This window comes from Gymnoscopelus microlampas, assembly GCF_963454915.1.
Source record: "Gymnoscopelus microlampas genome assembly, chromosome: 9".
Classification (NCBI taxonomy): domain Eukaryota; kingdom Metazoa; phylum Chordata; class Actinopteri; order Myctophiformes; family Myctophidae; genus Gymnoscopelus; species Gymnoscopelus microlampas.
In genome coordinates this window covers 49418444-49436851 of record NC_139946.1, presented here as the reverse complement: position 1 = coordinate 49436851, position 18408 = coordinate 49418444, and the positions used below count along the sequence as shown (strand labels likewise).

At 43.6% G+C, this 18408-nt stretch overlaps 1 protein-coding gene across 1 annotated transcript in view; it reads right to left on the bottom strand.

The window, feature by feature from the left end:
* The window catches only part of LOC311052730 (cadherin-2-like), a 65201-nt gene that overhangs the window by 44706 nt on the left and 2087 nt on the right, over window positions 1-18408 (bottom strand). Inside the window, exons 2-4 of the mRNA XM_084067897.1 lie at window positions 3844-4017; window positions 2002-2157; window positions 1129-1273 (exon numbers count right to left, since the gene is read on the bottom strand). Coding sequence (XP_083924023.1) covers window positions 1129-1273; window positions 2002-2157; window positions 3844-4017 — 475 coding nt within the window. The remainder of the gene's footprint in view (window positions 1-1128; window positions 1274-2001; window positions 2158-3843; window positions 4018-18408) is intronic.

Genomic DNA, 18408 nt, shown 5'->3' with positions numbered 1-18408 from the left:
GGCTGCTCTCGGACCTTTGCTCTTCATCTGAATGGAGGACAACAGCCAACCGGTACCAGCCGCGATATTTTCTGTGGTCGCGTGTAATGAGGTGATTGCCTCATTACAGGCACAGGGTATCAGGAAAAAATGAAATATGAAAAAATGAAATATCGCGGTAATCTGTTGCACAGCTGTGGCCAGTTGAAGGTGGCTTGTTTTTTTGCCATAAAGCAACAGGAACCGAGATAAAGCCATTTTCCCACAGGAAATGAACAGGAAGTAAACAAGATGTGTTTTTTTTTCATTTTATTGACGTCATCAGGGACGTGCACAGATAGACTCTAGGTGGTGCTAGAGCACCTGCCCTTTGCTCTCTTGACCAGAAGTGCCCTTTTGAAGTTTACAGCGGGGGGTCTTCAACAGGGGGTCCTCAGAGTTACTACAGGGGGTCCGCCAAATCTTTGTGATATGATTTTTCTTTTTACCATAACCACTCGAAACCTAGCATCCCTTTTCTGAGGAGAACTTTAGCCAAAAATAGCCGACCTACAAGCCCACAACGCCTCGCAGCGCGAGGCGTTGTGGGCTTGTAGATCGGCTATTTTTGGCAAAGAGGTATAGGTGTAGAGGTAAAAAAGAGCAGACCAAGTAAACAAAAAAAGTATAATCTTAAACACACACTACTAAGGCAGCCGGCGGTTCCGCGCGCCGCGCAAGGTGCCCTTTTTTTTTACCTGAGCCCCTCAAAGTGTCTGTGCACGCCACTGGACGTCATCACGTCTGTCGTCATCTGGCAGTGAGCATCATTCATAGGGTATAATGAACAGCGCTAACTGGTGGAAAACATATATGCCATATCTGCGTGTGTGTGTGTGTACGTGTACGTGTGCGTGTGTGCGTGCGTGTGTGTATGTATATACCAGGTTTGGAGCCCTCTGGTACAGATCCATTGAAGGTGGGGTGTGTGTGTGTGTGTGTGTGTGTGTGTGTGTGTGTGTGTGTGTGTGTGTGTGTGTGTGTGTGTGTGTGTGTGTGTGTGTGTGTGTGTGTGTGTGTGTGTGTGTGTGTGTGTGTGTGTGTGTGTGTGTGTGTGTGTGTGTGTGTGCGTGCGTGCGTGTGTGCGTGCGTGTGTGTGTGTGTATATACCAGGTTTGGAGCCCTCTGGTACAGATCCATTGAAGGTGGTGAAGGTGAACTCGGGTCTGTTGTCGTTCATGTCGATCACGTTGATGACGATGTCGATGGGGTTCTCCACCTGGTTACCGTTCAGGTCCACCGCATGGGCACGCAGCTACACACACACACACACACACACACACACACACACACACACACACACACATTTTGATTACCAGACTTTTACTTGTAACAGATATATGAGTACTTTTTCCACCACTGTTTGTCACACGCACATCAGACACGCGCATGCAAATTACCCTGCTGTGACATTACATTTTGCAGTCCCCTGTGTGTGTGTGCGTGCTTGCGTGCTTGCGTGCGTGCATGTGCGCGTGTTTGCAAAGATTAAAAGGTCACACTTTGCGCTCTGAAGTCTGTGTCTCTCTTATCCGCATTGCGTAAACAAAACACACACACACACACACACACACACACACACACACACACACACACACACACACACACACACACACACACACACACACACACACACACACACACACACACACACACACACACACACACACACACACACACACACACGCTTCAATGGCATTCCTGTCTCTATGGATGGGAATGTTATGGAGACCAGGCTGTAAATGTGTTAATTACTTTAAAGGGATAGTTCACTTTTTTCCTATCGATTAGTCACCCCATTTGAATTCATGGAATGAATCTTTTTATTTTTATCGTATTCCTGAGCAATAATTTGAAGACCAGCGGACTGGTAGGCAGCGGTTCCGGTAGGAGACACAAAGGAGACTGTTTGTGTGTGTGTGTGTGTGTGTGTGTGTGTGTGTGTGTGTGTGTGTGTGTGTGTGTGTGTGTGTGAAGCCTTACATGGAAGTTTGAGATGTGTTCTCGGTCCAGGGGCTTGGTGACTGACAGCTGCCCATCGATGGGGTTGATGATGAAGATGCCGGTGGGGGGCTGGTCGGCCCCGGGGCCCGTCACGCTGTAACGCAGCAGGCGGTTGTTATCCCGGTCCGAGCGGATCTGAGGAGAAACATGGACACACCATGAGACGACATGACAGAGGAAGGGAAGAGAAAGAAGTACAGAAGAATAGAAGAGAAGAGTAGAGAAAAGAAGTACAGAAGAATAGAAGAGAAGAGTAGAGAAAAGAAGTACAGAAGAATAGAAGAGAAGAGTAGAGAAAAGAAGGGCGACCGTGCCTTCTGTCACACAGCTCCTAGTTTGTGGAACGCTCTCCCTGATCACCTGAGAGCACCACAATCCACGGATGTTTTTAAAAACGGACTAAAAACTTTTAACAAAGCTTTTAACTAAATACTCTGGTTTTTGTCTTCCCTGTTTTGCCTAGATTTATTTTGACCCATTTTAGTTTCGCCAAGCTGGGTCCCCTGTAACTGATTTGTTGCCTATATGTTGTTTTTATGCCACGCTTTTAACCTGTAGCACTTTGAGATTCGCAAGAATGTAAAGTGCGTTATAAATGAAATGCATTATTATTATTATTATTATTATTATTATTATTATTAAGTACAGAAGAATAGAAGAGAAGAGTAGAGAAAAGAAGTACAGAAGAATAGAAGGGAAGAAGAGTAGAAAAATAAGTCATTTGTACCAGTGGTTCTCAAAGCAGAACAAAGCGAACATTTTTAACTCAAATCTTTGCCTCTGGGGGGTCCCTGGAACAACATATTTTGAGATGGGGGTCCGCGGCCAAATACAATATGATTTTGGGTGGTCCTTGACTTGAAAAAGGTTGAGAACCACTGATTTTAGCAACAAGTTTTTTCAAAATATTCGCTTTAGAAATATATTCAAAGATTTGCTTATTGTTCACGATTTAAAAAAAAAAATGCAGATCTACAAGCTTATAGAACGGCACTCGGTGCCGTGCTATGAGCTTGTATATCTGCTATTTTTGAATAGCCAAAACTATGACTAAATATATTGGACAATTTCATCAACAAATAAAAACTAAAGACTAAAATGTTAGTGGGGGACGAGTGGAGAAGAGATCCAGTAGAACTAAAAGACGAGGCATTTCATGTTTGCTGTCGCTCGCGGTGTTTGCGCTCTGAAAACAGCAGATCTACAAGCTCACAACGCGTCGCAGCGCGACACGTTGTGAGCTTGTAGATCGGCTATTTTCAGCATGCAACCAAGTGTAAAATCGGCCATTACGACGCCATCAAGGCGCTGCCAACATACACTTTTTTGTCGTCAAAATCAACTATAGATTTAGTCAACTAAAGTCGTACAATATTTAGTCGACTATCTAGACTAGTCTAAAACTAAAACTTTTAAGATGACTAAAACTAAATGGAATTGTATTCAAAACACTATGACTAAAACCAAATAAAAATGTGCTGTCAAAATTAACACTCGAAAGACCGTAGCGGTCTGGGCACCTAGGCTCCAAAGTAGCCTGACAGCGCTTTGCGGGGTTACATGTCGGGAAGCCGACATGTCACCTTTTCCAACAGTTACTAACACTATACCTAACCCTAACCCTAACCGCACGCGGAAGCCACATAGTCGGAGTAGTGGGATGTCGGAATTATGAGCGGTACCCGTGTCGCGGAGTCCCGATCCCGATGGCCTTTCTGCATGTCACAGCCCATCTCTCTCTCTCCCCATTTCCTGTCAGACTGCTATCCTATCAATAAAGGCACGCTGTTTATCTTTAAAAAAGTGAACACTGTCTCGTACCCGGACCAGCTCCTCAGGGAACTGTCCTCTGGAGTTCTCGGGGACGTTGATGGGCGGGATCACCCAGTCTCTCTTCACCCGCCGTAGGGCTCCGCCCCCTTCGACCACGCTGTGCCGCGGGAACACGATCTCTGGCATCTGATTGGTTGCGGTTACATCAGCTGCATTCACCTGCTGAAACAGAGCAAGAGAGAGAATAAAACGTTACAAAGAGCAGCACTACCAGGTTCTTGAAAAGTTTTCACCCGGCTGCCGTCTGATGAACCAGTGGCGTGCACAGACATTTTGAGGGGCAGGTGCTAATCATCAATAATCACACAACGCCTCGCAGCGCGAGGCGTTGTGTGATTATTTCTTAGCAGGACGTGCTGTGATTGGCTAGCGAGACAACGCTCACTTCACACTGGGTGTGATTATTGTCTCCGCCAGGAGACTATGTTTTCGTTCTCGTCCTTCCGTGTGTCCACCAAGCAAACATTGGTCAAGCTTCACGTGACACGTGACAATATGTTGAAAGGGTGTGCCTTGATTGGCTAGCGAGACGCATGATGAAATAGAGCCCTATAAATAGGTGTGTCACTTCAAAAGATCATTTATAACTTTTGAAGTGAGGTAAGACAGGATTAATCAGAAACAGTACTGGCGGAGACCTGTGCTCCGAGGAGCACATTTTCTAGTTTTAATGTATTTTATCAGTTGCTGTTGGTAGTCATGGCTGCCAGTTCCCACCTGATGTCATGAGGGAGTTCTGACTGCTCCAGACCGTATTGAATAACTGCTAGCTTGCACAACATCTTCAGACTAGGACTTAAGTCTAGGATCCATTAGCATCTTTCTGCCAGTCATCAAATTATTGGCTTAGGAATGCGATTAAAACAAAAAAATCTCCATGAACTTACTTAGTACTTAGTTACTTTACACCATACATACAGGACATACAGGGACATACAGGGTTTACAGTCCTGACAGCGATGTGTGTAAATACAATAAATCCTCAACAGCAGGGCGACGGAACACAGCATCTGTGTGGGTGTGATGAAAACTAGAGATACAACGGATCAAGCTTATTAAAGTACATGAAAGAGAAGGAAGAGGGAGGACATTACCTCCCTCTGTGCCTTCCTGCTGTCTGCTGTCACCAAGCACTACTTCTTTTTTGTTTACATTTCTGAGGGTAACTTTGAGGGTTACAGTTACAAGCCTATAATATTACATTCATCGCAAATTAGCATAAAACCAATGGAACGCACTGGTTATACAGCTTCTGACAATCCACTGCTCTCCATGTGTAACGCCCCGGGATTCGAACGCGGGTCTCCCGCATGTAAGGCCAACTTCTTAACCACTAAGCCAAAGGGATTTCCTCATAGCTCGCGGAGATATTAAAGTTTTAGGCCACCATGGGCTGAGGTTGTGAAGCCTGGGATACAGACTGCTTCGCTACGTTCGGCAGATTTTGTTTCTCACTGTCTGTCTGTCTGTCTGTCTGTCTGTCTGTCTGCCTGCCTGCACCCCCAGACTCACATTAACATTCACTCTGTATCCCTCCCTTTGAATTGTTCAGTGTGTCTGGCACACGCACACACACACACACACACACACACACACACACACACACACACACACACACACACACACACACACACACACACACACACACACACACACACACACACACACACACACACACACACACACACATTAATTAACCATGTGTGTCTGGTACTTTGTCACACGATGCATAGCGATGCACAGCCTATATCTACAAGCTCCATAGATCTGCTATTTTCTACTATTTTAGGAAATGTATGAATTATTTATTCCCACAATAAGGAAAGTGGTTGAGAACGTATATTGTTTTGCTTTTGAATGTCTTCTTCTCTCTCTCTCTCTCTCTCTCTCTCTCTCTCTCTCTCTCTCTCTGTCTCTCTCCCTCTCCCTCTCCCTCTCTCTCTCTCTTCTATACAGTAGGCCCTATATATAATAATGTCCTGCTTTATGTCTCTTTCTGCTGAGAGAATGCTGCACTCCTCCCTTCTGCTGTTTTCTATACAAGCTGCTCTTATCCAGGCTGCTGCTGCATTCTGGGTGAGGGGGGGGGGGAGGGTGTCTGTCCCAGCTGGGAGCTGGCCTGTGCATTAGCCCACGGTTCAGCATGGATGATCGGGCGGGTCTATAGTCGCCCCCCCCGGAGAGATTTAAGAGTTCATCCTGTTGACTTGTTCTTTAAAGGCAGTGGTGGAGAAAAAGTACTCGCATTTCTTCACTTTAGTTAACGGTATCAATACTGCTATATAAAAATAAAATACTCTGTTGCAAGTAAAAGTCCGGGAGTTAAAAATGTACTTGCGTAAAAGTACGAAAGTGTTGGCGTTGAAATGTACTTGAAGTAGGAGAGAGCGGGGACAAACGGTGCACCCTTTTCTATTTCCCTCCCTGCACAGAGATTAATTAATTTCATGTATCATCATCTTTTTTGAGAACAAGAGACACTTGTCCTCTCCCATTACCCGCAGTCCGTTTTAATTTTAGTGAAACGAGTCGAACGCAATCGGTAAGTAAAGTGACGTTGCGCTACCTCTGCACACGGCCCGCCAGTCGGGACAAACGGTGCATACATGGGGGGCGGACGGCGCGGTCGGATAAGGCATCTAACTCTCATTGATGCTTCAGTAGAATCCTACGAGCAAATGACCATGCTGATAGTCAAATAAATGTATCATGTTAATGTCGCCTCTGTCTGTTTCCTCAACTTTGTGTTACACATGCACCGTTTGTCCCTCCCTGTCCGTAATGCACCGAGTGGCGTAATGCGCCGTTCGTCCCTCCCTGCTCTCCCCGGATGTTTTGCTAGCTAGCACAAAAGCTAATGAATATTTTTCAATGGAACCTTCACTGAGAGTTAGCCCATAGATTAGCCTAACAGACAAAATCCATTTACAATCGGCACCAAATAAACACAGCAGTACAAATGGAAAATACTCAAATAGGGTATCTTTTACTAGTGTGGAAATACACAAAAGTGGCTTCAACTCTGCCAATATTGATCAGAACTGAGAAAAAAAATCATGTCTGATGTTTTCGACCGAAGACGAAGAGGGTGACGTCGCCAGATTTTAAGTGTATCATGAAAAAAGGTCCGACTTGCAACCGTCCCTCCGCACCGTTGGTCCCGGCTGTCCCCTACCAAAAGTAAAAGTACTCATTATGCAGAATGTCCCATTTTTTCTATGGGCTATAGTTTCAAACATTGGAACTTCCTCATTGAGATAGACAATGGGAGTCAACGCTAGTGTTGTCTCTCTCATATTTGATCAAGCTCTCCCTGACAAGCAACCAAAACCAATAATACCACGGTATGGACGTCTGGGCCGTCTGGGCTATGGGACGGCAAACTAAAGATCCCATAGCCCAGGACGTTGGGGTGGTGCAGACAGTGCTAAAGCACATCCCACCAATGCGGAGCCTAGTGGTTAATAATACACTCACTACTAGGCCATTTAAATGGTGACTTCAGTTCTATAAGCTGTAGTTTCAAAACTATTCACTCTAATGAACAAATATTGCATTGTTTTGCTGTGATTTTCTGCTTTCATATGAAATGAAAAAACACAAATGTTAAACGCTACATGACTCATCCTTATTCAAATCCAGTCACAAATAATTGCCTACTCTAAATGTACTTGAGAAATGAAATAAAACAAAACCTCGTATAGCTCGGTTCCCTCAACTATGGGCAGACTTCCCAAAAAATGTTTATAAAACTACATTTGACAAAAAAATAAGAAAAATGTGCTCTGTCAGCCCCCAAGCCTTTGCCAAAGCACTATCCACCCATGTGTGATTCCAGATCGATTGGGAAGCCCATCCAGAAGACAAATGGATGCCAGACAGACTGCTTTCTCCATTTTTACAGTGGATTTATGGTAGGATGATGATCTAAGCTGTTCCACAGTGATTTAGAGCTTTTTGATTGTACTTCTTAACCACTTACACCCTGTGTACTTTGACCAGGGGGTCCCCTCAGGGCCCTATGCTATTGTGTAGCGGGTAGCTCAGTCGGTATAGGCTATTAGAGCTCTCGCCTTTGGACCACGAGGTCATGGGTTCGATCCCGGGCACCTCCAACTCTGTCTCCAGCGCATTGTAGCGGAGACAGACTTCCGCACTCTGCCTGATACCGACAAAAAAAAGTATTTTCTTGGGTGAACTATTCCTTTAACCCATTAATACCTGAGGCCGATTCTACAAATGTCTTCTAAATCCCAACAGTTTTTTTGAAAAACACGTATGTTTCTATATCAGTGGTGCTCAAACCTTTTCATGTCAAGGACCCCCAAAATTATTAATTATGTATTTGGCCGCCGACCCCCATCTCAAAATATTTTGTTTCAGGGACCCCCAGAAGCAAAGAATAGAGTTAAAAATGTTGGCTTTAAACAATATATATTCAAAGATTTGCACACATTGTCACGATTTCTCAAAATCAGCAGATCTGCAAGCTCGTAGCGCGGCACTCGGTGCTGCGCTACGAGCTTGTAGATCTGCTATTTTTGAATAGCCAAAGTGTAAAATAATGCTTTTTAGCTCAAATCCAAAAATGACACAGATGCGTCCCAAGTCTTAATGGGTTAAAACCTGAGGCCGATTCTACAAAATGCCTTCTAAACTTTATCGTGCCAAGGACCCCCATATTGATATGTATTTGGCCGTGGACCCCCATCTGAAAATGTTTTGCGCCAGGGACCCCCAGAAGAGAAGATTGAAACAATTATTCAACATTTTTGAAAATGTTCAAAAACTTGGCGTGGCACAAAGTGATGCGCTGCAAGCTTGTAGATCTGCTATTTCTTTTGAGAACCACTGTTCTATCTAAACCACTGCTCTAAATCCTAAGAGTTTTCTGAAAACGTATGTTGCTATAATATAGCTGACATCTAAAATGACACAGACACTTTCCTGATGGTTTTAATGGGTTGAATACTTCTTCCACTCTCCACCTCCTCCAGTGATAGAAAGTGAAAGGTTCTGCCCTCAGAACAGTGTGTCTGCCCTACAGCCTCCGAGAGCAGTTTAAGTATAAGAAACCACATGTTTTTGAGTGAGTGTGACCTTTTCCAGGAGCCGACGGGGTCATGTGTTCACCCCTCCCCCCCACTCGCCCCCTCTCACTGCACCAATGACCTTATGCTGGGAAATAATTCACTTTCTGCTGTTGCGTTTCTCTGGAGGGTTCTGACCTGGAGAGAGAGGATGATGTTTACGCCCATTCTAAAAGCTGTTGACAACGCTGTGCTTCTTCTTCTCCCTATAGAGAACTACACGTGTGACATCACTGGCCACTAGAGGCCCCTGGGTCACCCAGTTATTATTTTCTATTGGAAATCCCCATGGAGAAATCTTAGATCGCGTCATCATCTAAGAACAAATGTATTGTGTTACATGAAGCAAAGGAAACACTATCATACAACGACATTAGGAGGTTGTATAGGCAGCTTTCTGACAGAAACGGTGCCTCATCGTATAATGAGCATTTAGCGAGAGTTGAAAATGTGTGAAATGCTTCATTAACAATTATTTGAAAATACGGCAATCTTGAAAGTTACTAGTTACTTTCAAGATTTTGATTATTATTACAAAACATACATTAACCACTTCAGTCCTACATACATTTCAGCCATTTGAAAATAGCCGATCTGCTATTGTCAAAAGATTTGAAAACTTGAAATGGGACATTCTGCATAATGAGTACTTTTACTTTTGGTACTTAAAGTACATTTTGCTGCCATAACTTTTGTACTTTTAGTTTTACTCAAGCAAATTTTGAATTCCGGACTTTTACTTGTAACAGAGTACTTCTACATTGCAGTATTGATACTTTTACTCAAGTAATAAACGTGAGTACTTTTTCCACCACTGGTTGTATGTACTTCTCCTTGCAGCCTCCTTGCATAAATTGTACGTTTTTAGATTATATGTAGGACAGAACTGCTAAAGTTCAGCGCATCATAAAACACAGATTGCTATTTGCTCTGCTGTATTGGTTTCTAACTTTATCCATCCTTGTGCCACATTAATATTCTCTATATCTTTGGTTGCTACACAGTAATTTATTCATCCATTATTTCTCCTCTATTCTATTTTTCTCTGTTTTGGCTGTGGCATAGATAGACTATATTTCGCACCTCAATAATTAATAAGGTGATGATACCCTACTTTGTCTACAGTGTCACACACAAGTAGCAAAAAAATAGCTGATCTACAAGTCCACAACGTGTCGCGATATGACACGTTGTGAGCTTGTACATTAGATCTGCTACATTTTGCTATTTTTGGAACTTTTTTTAAAGTGAACGTGGTTAAAGGGATAGTTCACCGAAAAAAAGAAAAAGTTTTTTCTAGCGATTAGTCACTCCAAAGTAGCCTCGATCTCCAGGCTTTTATTGTTTAGTTTTGCTAAAAAATAAAAGCCCATGGACCAACCATAGCCTGTCCTGGGTATAAGGAAGTGGGATTTCCCCAACCAAACAGAGTGCAGTGGGCGTCGCTCATAATGTTGTGTTAACGGGACGGGGGTTGACGGACAGATCGGTGAACCAATGGGATCAGGCGCAGTCTCTCTGCGCCTCTATACACCCGCCCCTCTATACACGAAATCAGGAGCGTTGGAGCAGGCTACTCCAAAGAGACTTGAATTCATGGATATTCTTTTTGTTTTTGTCTCATTCCTAAGCCAATAATTTGATGACCAGCGGACCGGTAGGCAGCGGTTCCGGTAGGAGACACAAAGGACACTCTTTGTGTCTCCTACCGGAACCGCTGCCGATCATCAAATTATTGGGTTAGGAATGGGACAAAAACTAAAAAATATGCATGTCTCCATGGAGTGACTAATCCATAGAGAAAAAGCCATTTTGAGGGTGAGCTATCCCTTTAAGTGTGTGTGGGGTTTTATAAATATTGTACCATTGAAAAGTATTAAGCAGAGCTTATGACTGAATAATAACTACATTGGAACACAGGTCCACCCTTTTTTCCCTGAAAAAAAATAACGCTTTTGGACATGAATACAAGGTTTCCACCAGATACAGCAACCAAAGTGTATTGCTCAAAAGCACTTCGGCACTAAGTAACCACAAGCGGCCGCTCTATCTCCTTAGCCCCCCCCCCCCCCCCACACACATGCACTACTGCAGTGGGGGGTCCAGGGACTGCCTGGATTTACTAGAAAGGGGTTCCATAATAGACCCTTAACAATCAGGTCTGTAACTCTGTGACAGTATCAGGTCTGTAACAACCATGTCATTTTAGATTTCTTTGGATATTTTTCTGCTTGTAGATCTGCTATTTTTGAAAAATTGTGAACATTTGTGCAAATCTTAGATTTTTAATTTTTTTCAAAGCGAACATTTGTAACTGTCAAATGGTGCTCAAACGTTTTCATGTCAAGGACCCCCCAAAATTATATGTTTTTGGCCGCCGATCCCCATCTAAATATGTTGTTCCAGGAAGCAAAGATTTGAGTTCAAAATGTTGTTTAAAAATATGTATTAATATATACAAGGATTTGCACACTTGTTCAAGATTTATGGCAAGAGTTCTGGGAATCCTTGACATGAAAATAAAACAAAGTGAGAAGCACTTTGCTCTAATGCATCAACATGTAAGCTGTTTGGCTGCATTACTCTGGCTCTCTAACACAGTGGCAGCGCCGGCCCGGCCGGGGCTATTTCTGGGTTGTGTTTAGAGACTGGCCTCTCTTGTCTAAACACACGCACACTCACACACACGCGCGTGCACACGCACGCACACGCACACGCACACACACGCACGCGCACGCGCAAACACACGCACACCGCGTGCACACGCACGCACACGCACACACGCACACGCGCACACACACACACACACACACACACACACACACACACACACACACACACACACACACACACACACACACTGGTGTAAGAAGTACTCACATTTTCTACTTGGGTAAAAGTAGCAATACCACAATGTAGAAATACTCTGTTACAAGTAAAAGTCAGTATTGGTATCAAAATGTACTTAAAGTACCAAAAGTAAAAGTACTCATTACGTAGAATGTCCCATGTCAAGTGTTCAAAATCTATACTAATATCTTCAAAATAGCAGATGAGTGTGTGAGCCTCAGGCCAAGTGGCAGTCAATGAGTTAAGTACATTGAGACGCCACAATGTGTGTACTTTTACTTAAGTAACATTTTGAATACAGGCCTTTCACTGTCATTGTTACTATTACTTAACGACCGGGAACGCATCTGTGTCATTTTAAGATTTATTTGGCTGTTCAAAAATAGCAGATCTACAACCTCATAGTGCGGCACCGTGTGAAAAATCTTTGTAAAATGTGTTGTTCCAGGGACCTCCCAGAAGCAAAGCCTTTAGTTCAAAATGTTTGACACAATCCTCAGAGATTTTCACACATTTTCACGATTTTTCAAAACACATCAGATCTACAAGCTATGAGCTTGTAGATCTGATGTTTTTTGAATAGCCCAAAGTATAAAACAATGGTCATAGCTCAAATCTAAAATGACACAGTGTATGCGTATTACACCGGATTGATTGGGTTAAGCAAATAATCTGAGTGATTCTTCTGCCACTGATTAGCACTGTGGTGAGGGTAGGGGAGGGGAGTGAGGAGCTGTGGTTTAAAGTAACTAAGTACATTTACTCAAGTACCATATTTAAGTACAATTTTGAGGTATTTTTTTACTTTACTGGAGTATTTCCAGTTTTCCGTACATTTACTTTTACTCCACTACAACTCAGAGACAAATATTGTACTTTTACTCCACTACAATTATTTGAACACTTTAGTTAGTAGTTACTTAGGGTGCGCTCCCACTGCACTTTTATTTTACCTCTGGGGCAGAATCTGCCAATGCTTTGTCAATGTAAATGCATGGATTCACGCAAGAGCAGATCTTTCCGCCTGTCGTGCAGACCGTGTGTTTATCCGCTCTACACGACTTGTCCATTTGAAGCATAAAACTGCTGGAGGCAGGAGCTGATTTTCCCCCTCTGTCCAATCGGGTGAGTCGAAGGCGGACCGTTCCAAGACTCAGGAAGCACCATGGTGCTCAAGGCAGAAGGCGGTGCGGGCTACGGGGAGGGTCTTGAAAGTGAGTGACAGGCGCGTCACTCCGTTTTTTTAGAATCCGCTGGCTGCAAAAAACTGTGGCCGCGCACAACCTGCGTTTAACGCTAGCCGACCATGTTTTGGTGGGAGCGCGCCCTTAGAGTAGATTTTGATTATTATTACAAAACATACATTAACCACTTCAGCCCTATACTGTATACATTTCGGCCATTTGAAAATAGCAGATTTACAGATGCGACGCGTTGTGAGCTTGTAGATCTGCCATTTTCAAAAGATTTTGAAGACATTTCGAAAAGTTGAAATGGGACATTCTGCATAATGAGTACTTTTACTTTTGGTGCGTTAAGTATATGTTGATGTCAAATACTTCTGTACTTTTACTCTTAAATCTTGAATACTAGGACTTTTACCTGCAACAGAGTATTTCTACAAAAAAAGTAAATGTTTTTACTTAAGTAAAAGTATAAACAGTTAGTACTTTTTTTCCCAGCACTGGTGAGGGGAGAGCAGAGACCCACCAGATGGTCCAGTAGCCCCCCGCACCCCCCCCCCCCCCCCTGCCTCTCCTCTCTCTCTCTGCAGTCAACACTCAGCCAACCACACAGAGACACTCATCTCATCTGGTCTCACATCATCACAACAGAGAGAAGAGGCCATGATAGAGACAAACACACACACACACACACACACACACACACACACACACACACACACACACACACACACACACACACACACATGATAAGAGTTGACATGCAGCCATGTAGTTCATTTAGCGGCTATGATGATGATGATGATGATGATGATGATGATGACGCTGGTCTGAGGGAAATAAGAGGGTGTGAAAGCTGGGTGGGTCTTAACCCACGAAGACCTGGAACGCATCTGTGTCATTTTTTTATTTGAGCTGTTACTTTGGCTATTCAAAAATAACAGATATACAAGCTCATAGCGCGGCACAGAGTGCCGCGCTATGAGCTTGTAGATCTGCTATTTTTTTTTAATCGTGAAAATGTTGTGCAAATCTTTGAATATATATGTATTTTTAAAGCGAACATTTTTAACTCAAATCTTTGCTTCTGGGGGGGTCACTGGAACCACATATTTTGAGATGGGGGTCGGCGGCCAAATACATATCATTTTGGGGGTCCTTGACATGAAAAAGGTTTGAGAACCACTGATATAGAAACATACATTTTCAGAAAAATGTTGGGATTTAGAAGACATTTTGTAGAATCGGCTTCAGGTCTTAATGGGTTAATGAGGCCTCTGTCTGTCTGTCTGTCTGTCTGTCTGTCTGTCTGTCTGTCTGTCTGTCTGTCTGTCTGTCTGTGTGGTTGAGCTGCAGTCAGACACAGTGGAGTGTCTTTATGCACAGAACATGCATCCGTTTGGCAAAACGCCCACGCAACGTGCAGTGGTGGAATAAGCACTATACATTTTTTTTTACTTCAGTAAAATTATCTATACTGCCAATGTACAATTAAAAAGTCCGGAATTCAAAATTGACTTGAGTAAAAGTACAAAAGTATTGGTATCAAAATGTACTTAAAGTACCGAAAGTGCAAAGTAGAATGTCCCATTTAGCAAGGTTTTAAATGTATAGAAATCTTTTGAAAATAGCCAATCTACGATCCCGATCATCGCACACGCACGCACGCACGCACGCACGCACGCACGCGCACACACACACACACGCACACACACACATTACTGTACACACTGGGGCTGTCCTACATACCTTTGTCTCTCCAACTGCAAATTAGCTTTACTTGAAGAATTCACAAACCGTTACAATGTTTGCAATGACAGACAAGAACAATTTAAATAGCTCACAACTCGTGTTATGAGTGGTTTCTCATAACGTAAGTTATGAGTGGTTTCTCATAACATAAGGTATGAGTGGTTTCTCATAACGTAACTTATGAGTGGTTTCTCATAACATAAGGTATGAGTGGTTTCTCATAACGTAACTTATGAGTGGTTTCTCATAACATAAGTTATGAGTGGTTTCTCATAACGTAAGTTATGAGTGGTTTCTCATAACGTAAGTTATGAGTGGTTTCTCATAACATAAGTTATGAGGACACAAAACACAACGACTACTGCAGAGTCTCCAGATTATATTCAAGTCCTTCCGTCTAGAGATCTTATGGCACTCTGGAGTGTCATTATGCATAACATGCTTTTGTTTGCAAACCCCCTCCATCCCTCTCTCTCTCTCTCACACACACACACACACACACACACACACACACACACACACACACACACACACACACACACACACACACACACACACACACACACACACACACACACACACACACACACACACACACACTCCAGTCTTTGTCGGCTGGAAACCTCACATGTCCAAAGCTGTTACTTTTCAGGATAAAAAACACAAAACGTTAGAATATGGAGAGGTTTCTAAAGCATTAAGGCATTCTGCGGCCCGTTGTTTCTGAATAGCAGGGCGTTGGTTCATAACAGACCTCACAGACCACACTGTTAAGAGTCAGAATGTGAACCCTAAGCATCTCCCTGTCTTGCGCTGAATCTACGCAAGCGACACGCACACACGCATATATACACACGCGCACTTTTACGGCCGATCTACACCAGACTTTTCGAATTGGCGTATGCGTGGAATTTGCTGCGCGCGTGTACAGTGCGTTTGGAAAGATCCAATTGATATCAATGATAGCGTCTACACCTGGCGCGTGGTGGATACGCGAGCCCCGCATACCAGGTGCGTACAGCGTGTTTGTATAGATCCAATTGATTATCAATGATACCGGCTACACCAGGCGCGCGGATACGCGAGTCCCTCATACTCAGACTTTTAAAATAGGACTGGATCTAAAAGTGCGCGTGTGCGTGTGTGTGCGAAAAAAGTCTGGTGTGTTTCCACAGTAAACCAGCTCCGCACTCACGTCAAAATCGCGTCACTCCACTCCCCGCTCCGCTCACATGCTCTGCCGCATACGCATGCAGGCTTTAAGGTACTAAAAGTAGATGTGTGCGTACATGAGCGTGTGTGCGTGTCACTTTGAAAAGGCTAGTAGATCGGCCGTTAGAACACACACACACACACACACACACACGCACACATGCACGCACATGCACACGCACACGCACACGCACAAGCACACGCACACGCACACGCGCACGCGCAGGACGCACTGGGGCTGTCCCGAATACCTTTTTTTCTGGCACTGGGAAGCGACAGTACTTAAATTGGTGCATTGAAACTTGTTAAGCTTGCATTATGTTGTGGATTTATTACACCCTGCTGAATACATCAGTGTAAATCAGGTAACAACTCGAACCCTAGCATTCCTATTCTGGGGGAGAAAAAAAACGCTCTGTGATGCATGGTGAGCTATCGTCTATTTTCAGCCACGAGATTTGGTGTAGAGCAGTATACTTGGTACACGCGGTGAACTTGACCTTTAGCTCCCTTTTCCCTCTACACCAAACCACTTTGCCGAAAATAGCCGATCGACAAGCTCACAATGGCCCACACAGTGAGCTTGTAGATCCGCTATGTTCAGCCAATGTTCCCCTCAGAATAGGGATAGGGTTCAAGTGGTAGATGTAAAAAAAGAAAAGAAACATCCCATTACACACAAAGATTTGGCTGGCCCCCTATAGTAGCTCTGAGGACCCCCTGGGGCGTTGGTTCTCAAAGTGGGGTCCGGGGACCCCCAGGGGTACTTGAGGGGGTTCCAGGGGGTCCCCAGCTAAATGATGAATAGGAACCAAATGGACCCTTATGGGTCTGTACCTCTGAGAGTGTACAAATGGAACCAAATGGACCCGTTAGGGTCCATTTGGTTCCATTTGTACACACACGTTAAATTAACATCGATTTTACAATATGAATTGGGGTCCCAGAAATATAAATGCCATTAAATGGGGGTCCGTAGCCCTAATGCATGTCAAACTGGGGGTCCTTGAAATTAAAATGGTTGAGAATCACTGCTAGAGCCGTAAAAAAAATCTCTTATCGGGGTCCGTGGCCTAATAAGTGACAATTCGGGGGTCCTTCACATGAAAAAGTTTGAGAACTACTGCTCTAGGGGTCCCAGACCCGCAGCTCGCTCGGCGGTGCCTCTCGCGGCTAAAGTCCGACTCAGATAGCACGCCTACCGTTTTACAGGTTTTTAAAGGAGTCGTTGCCCTCTCTCTTACGTTCGAATGATTGATTGAATACTTTGTTTAGAAATGTGCAGAAAAAAGCACATGAAAGTACAGTTCAATACAAGGTCAGCTAATAGGAATTAAAACACACAAAAAAAGCCATTGGCTTGTTTCCATTGGGGTCCTACAGTACAGTACGTCTCGGGTTTGAGAACAACACACTCCCGCATTCCAGGAAGGACGGGGTTATTTTTCACGTCGTATATTGGCGAAGCGGCCACGCCCCCTTCACGTCAAACATTTGGTCACATTATAAGACGGCTTTAGAGAGAGAGAGAGAACATTGTGTTGATATATCAGGGGTTTAAATGGTGGAGGCCATTCTGTGGTGTTTCTTTGTGAATAGCAGGGTGTGTTTTATAGCAGTTAAGAGGGTTAGAATGTCTAAATCAGAACGTCAACACGTCTCTCCATTCTGCAGAGTGAAGTCTGGTCACTTTCTGTTGTAATGAATGTAGAACCACACGCCGTGCTCTGTTCACTTTAATATGATATGGTTTATGTTGGTGTTTACATAATGTAATGAATGTAATGAACGCATTGTGCAATGTTTCGTTTTTTTTTGTTAAATACAGCTCTGTCTGCGCTGTGAGGCTGGAGCCACTGAGTCTGGACGGACACACACACGCACACACACACACACACACACACACGCACGACACGCACACGCACACACACACACACACACACACACACACACACACACACAGCACTATACCAACAACCAGTGGTGGAAAGTACATTTACTCAAGTACTGTCATTACTGTACAATTGTGAGGTATTGTTTACTTTACTGGAGTGTTTTCAGTACTTTTACTTTTACTCCACTACAATTATTTGAAAACTGTAGTTACTAGTTACTTTGCAGATATACGTTATTATATGATAAAACATAAATTAACCACTTTAGCCTTATTTTATACCTATAGGCTTTTTGAAAATAGCCGATCTACAAGCTCACAACACGTCGCATCGCGATGAGCTTGTAGATCTGCTATTTTCAAACATTTTAGTACTTTTACTATTGGTACATTAAGTATATTTTGATGCCAATACTTTTGTACTTTTACTCAAGTAACATTTTGAACACAGGCCTTTTACTTAAGTAAAATATCTGAGTACTTCTTCCACCACTGCCAACAACACACACCAACATCACACACGCACACATGCACACATGTACTGTACACACACACACGCACACATCACAGT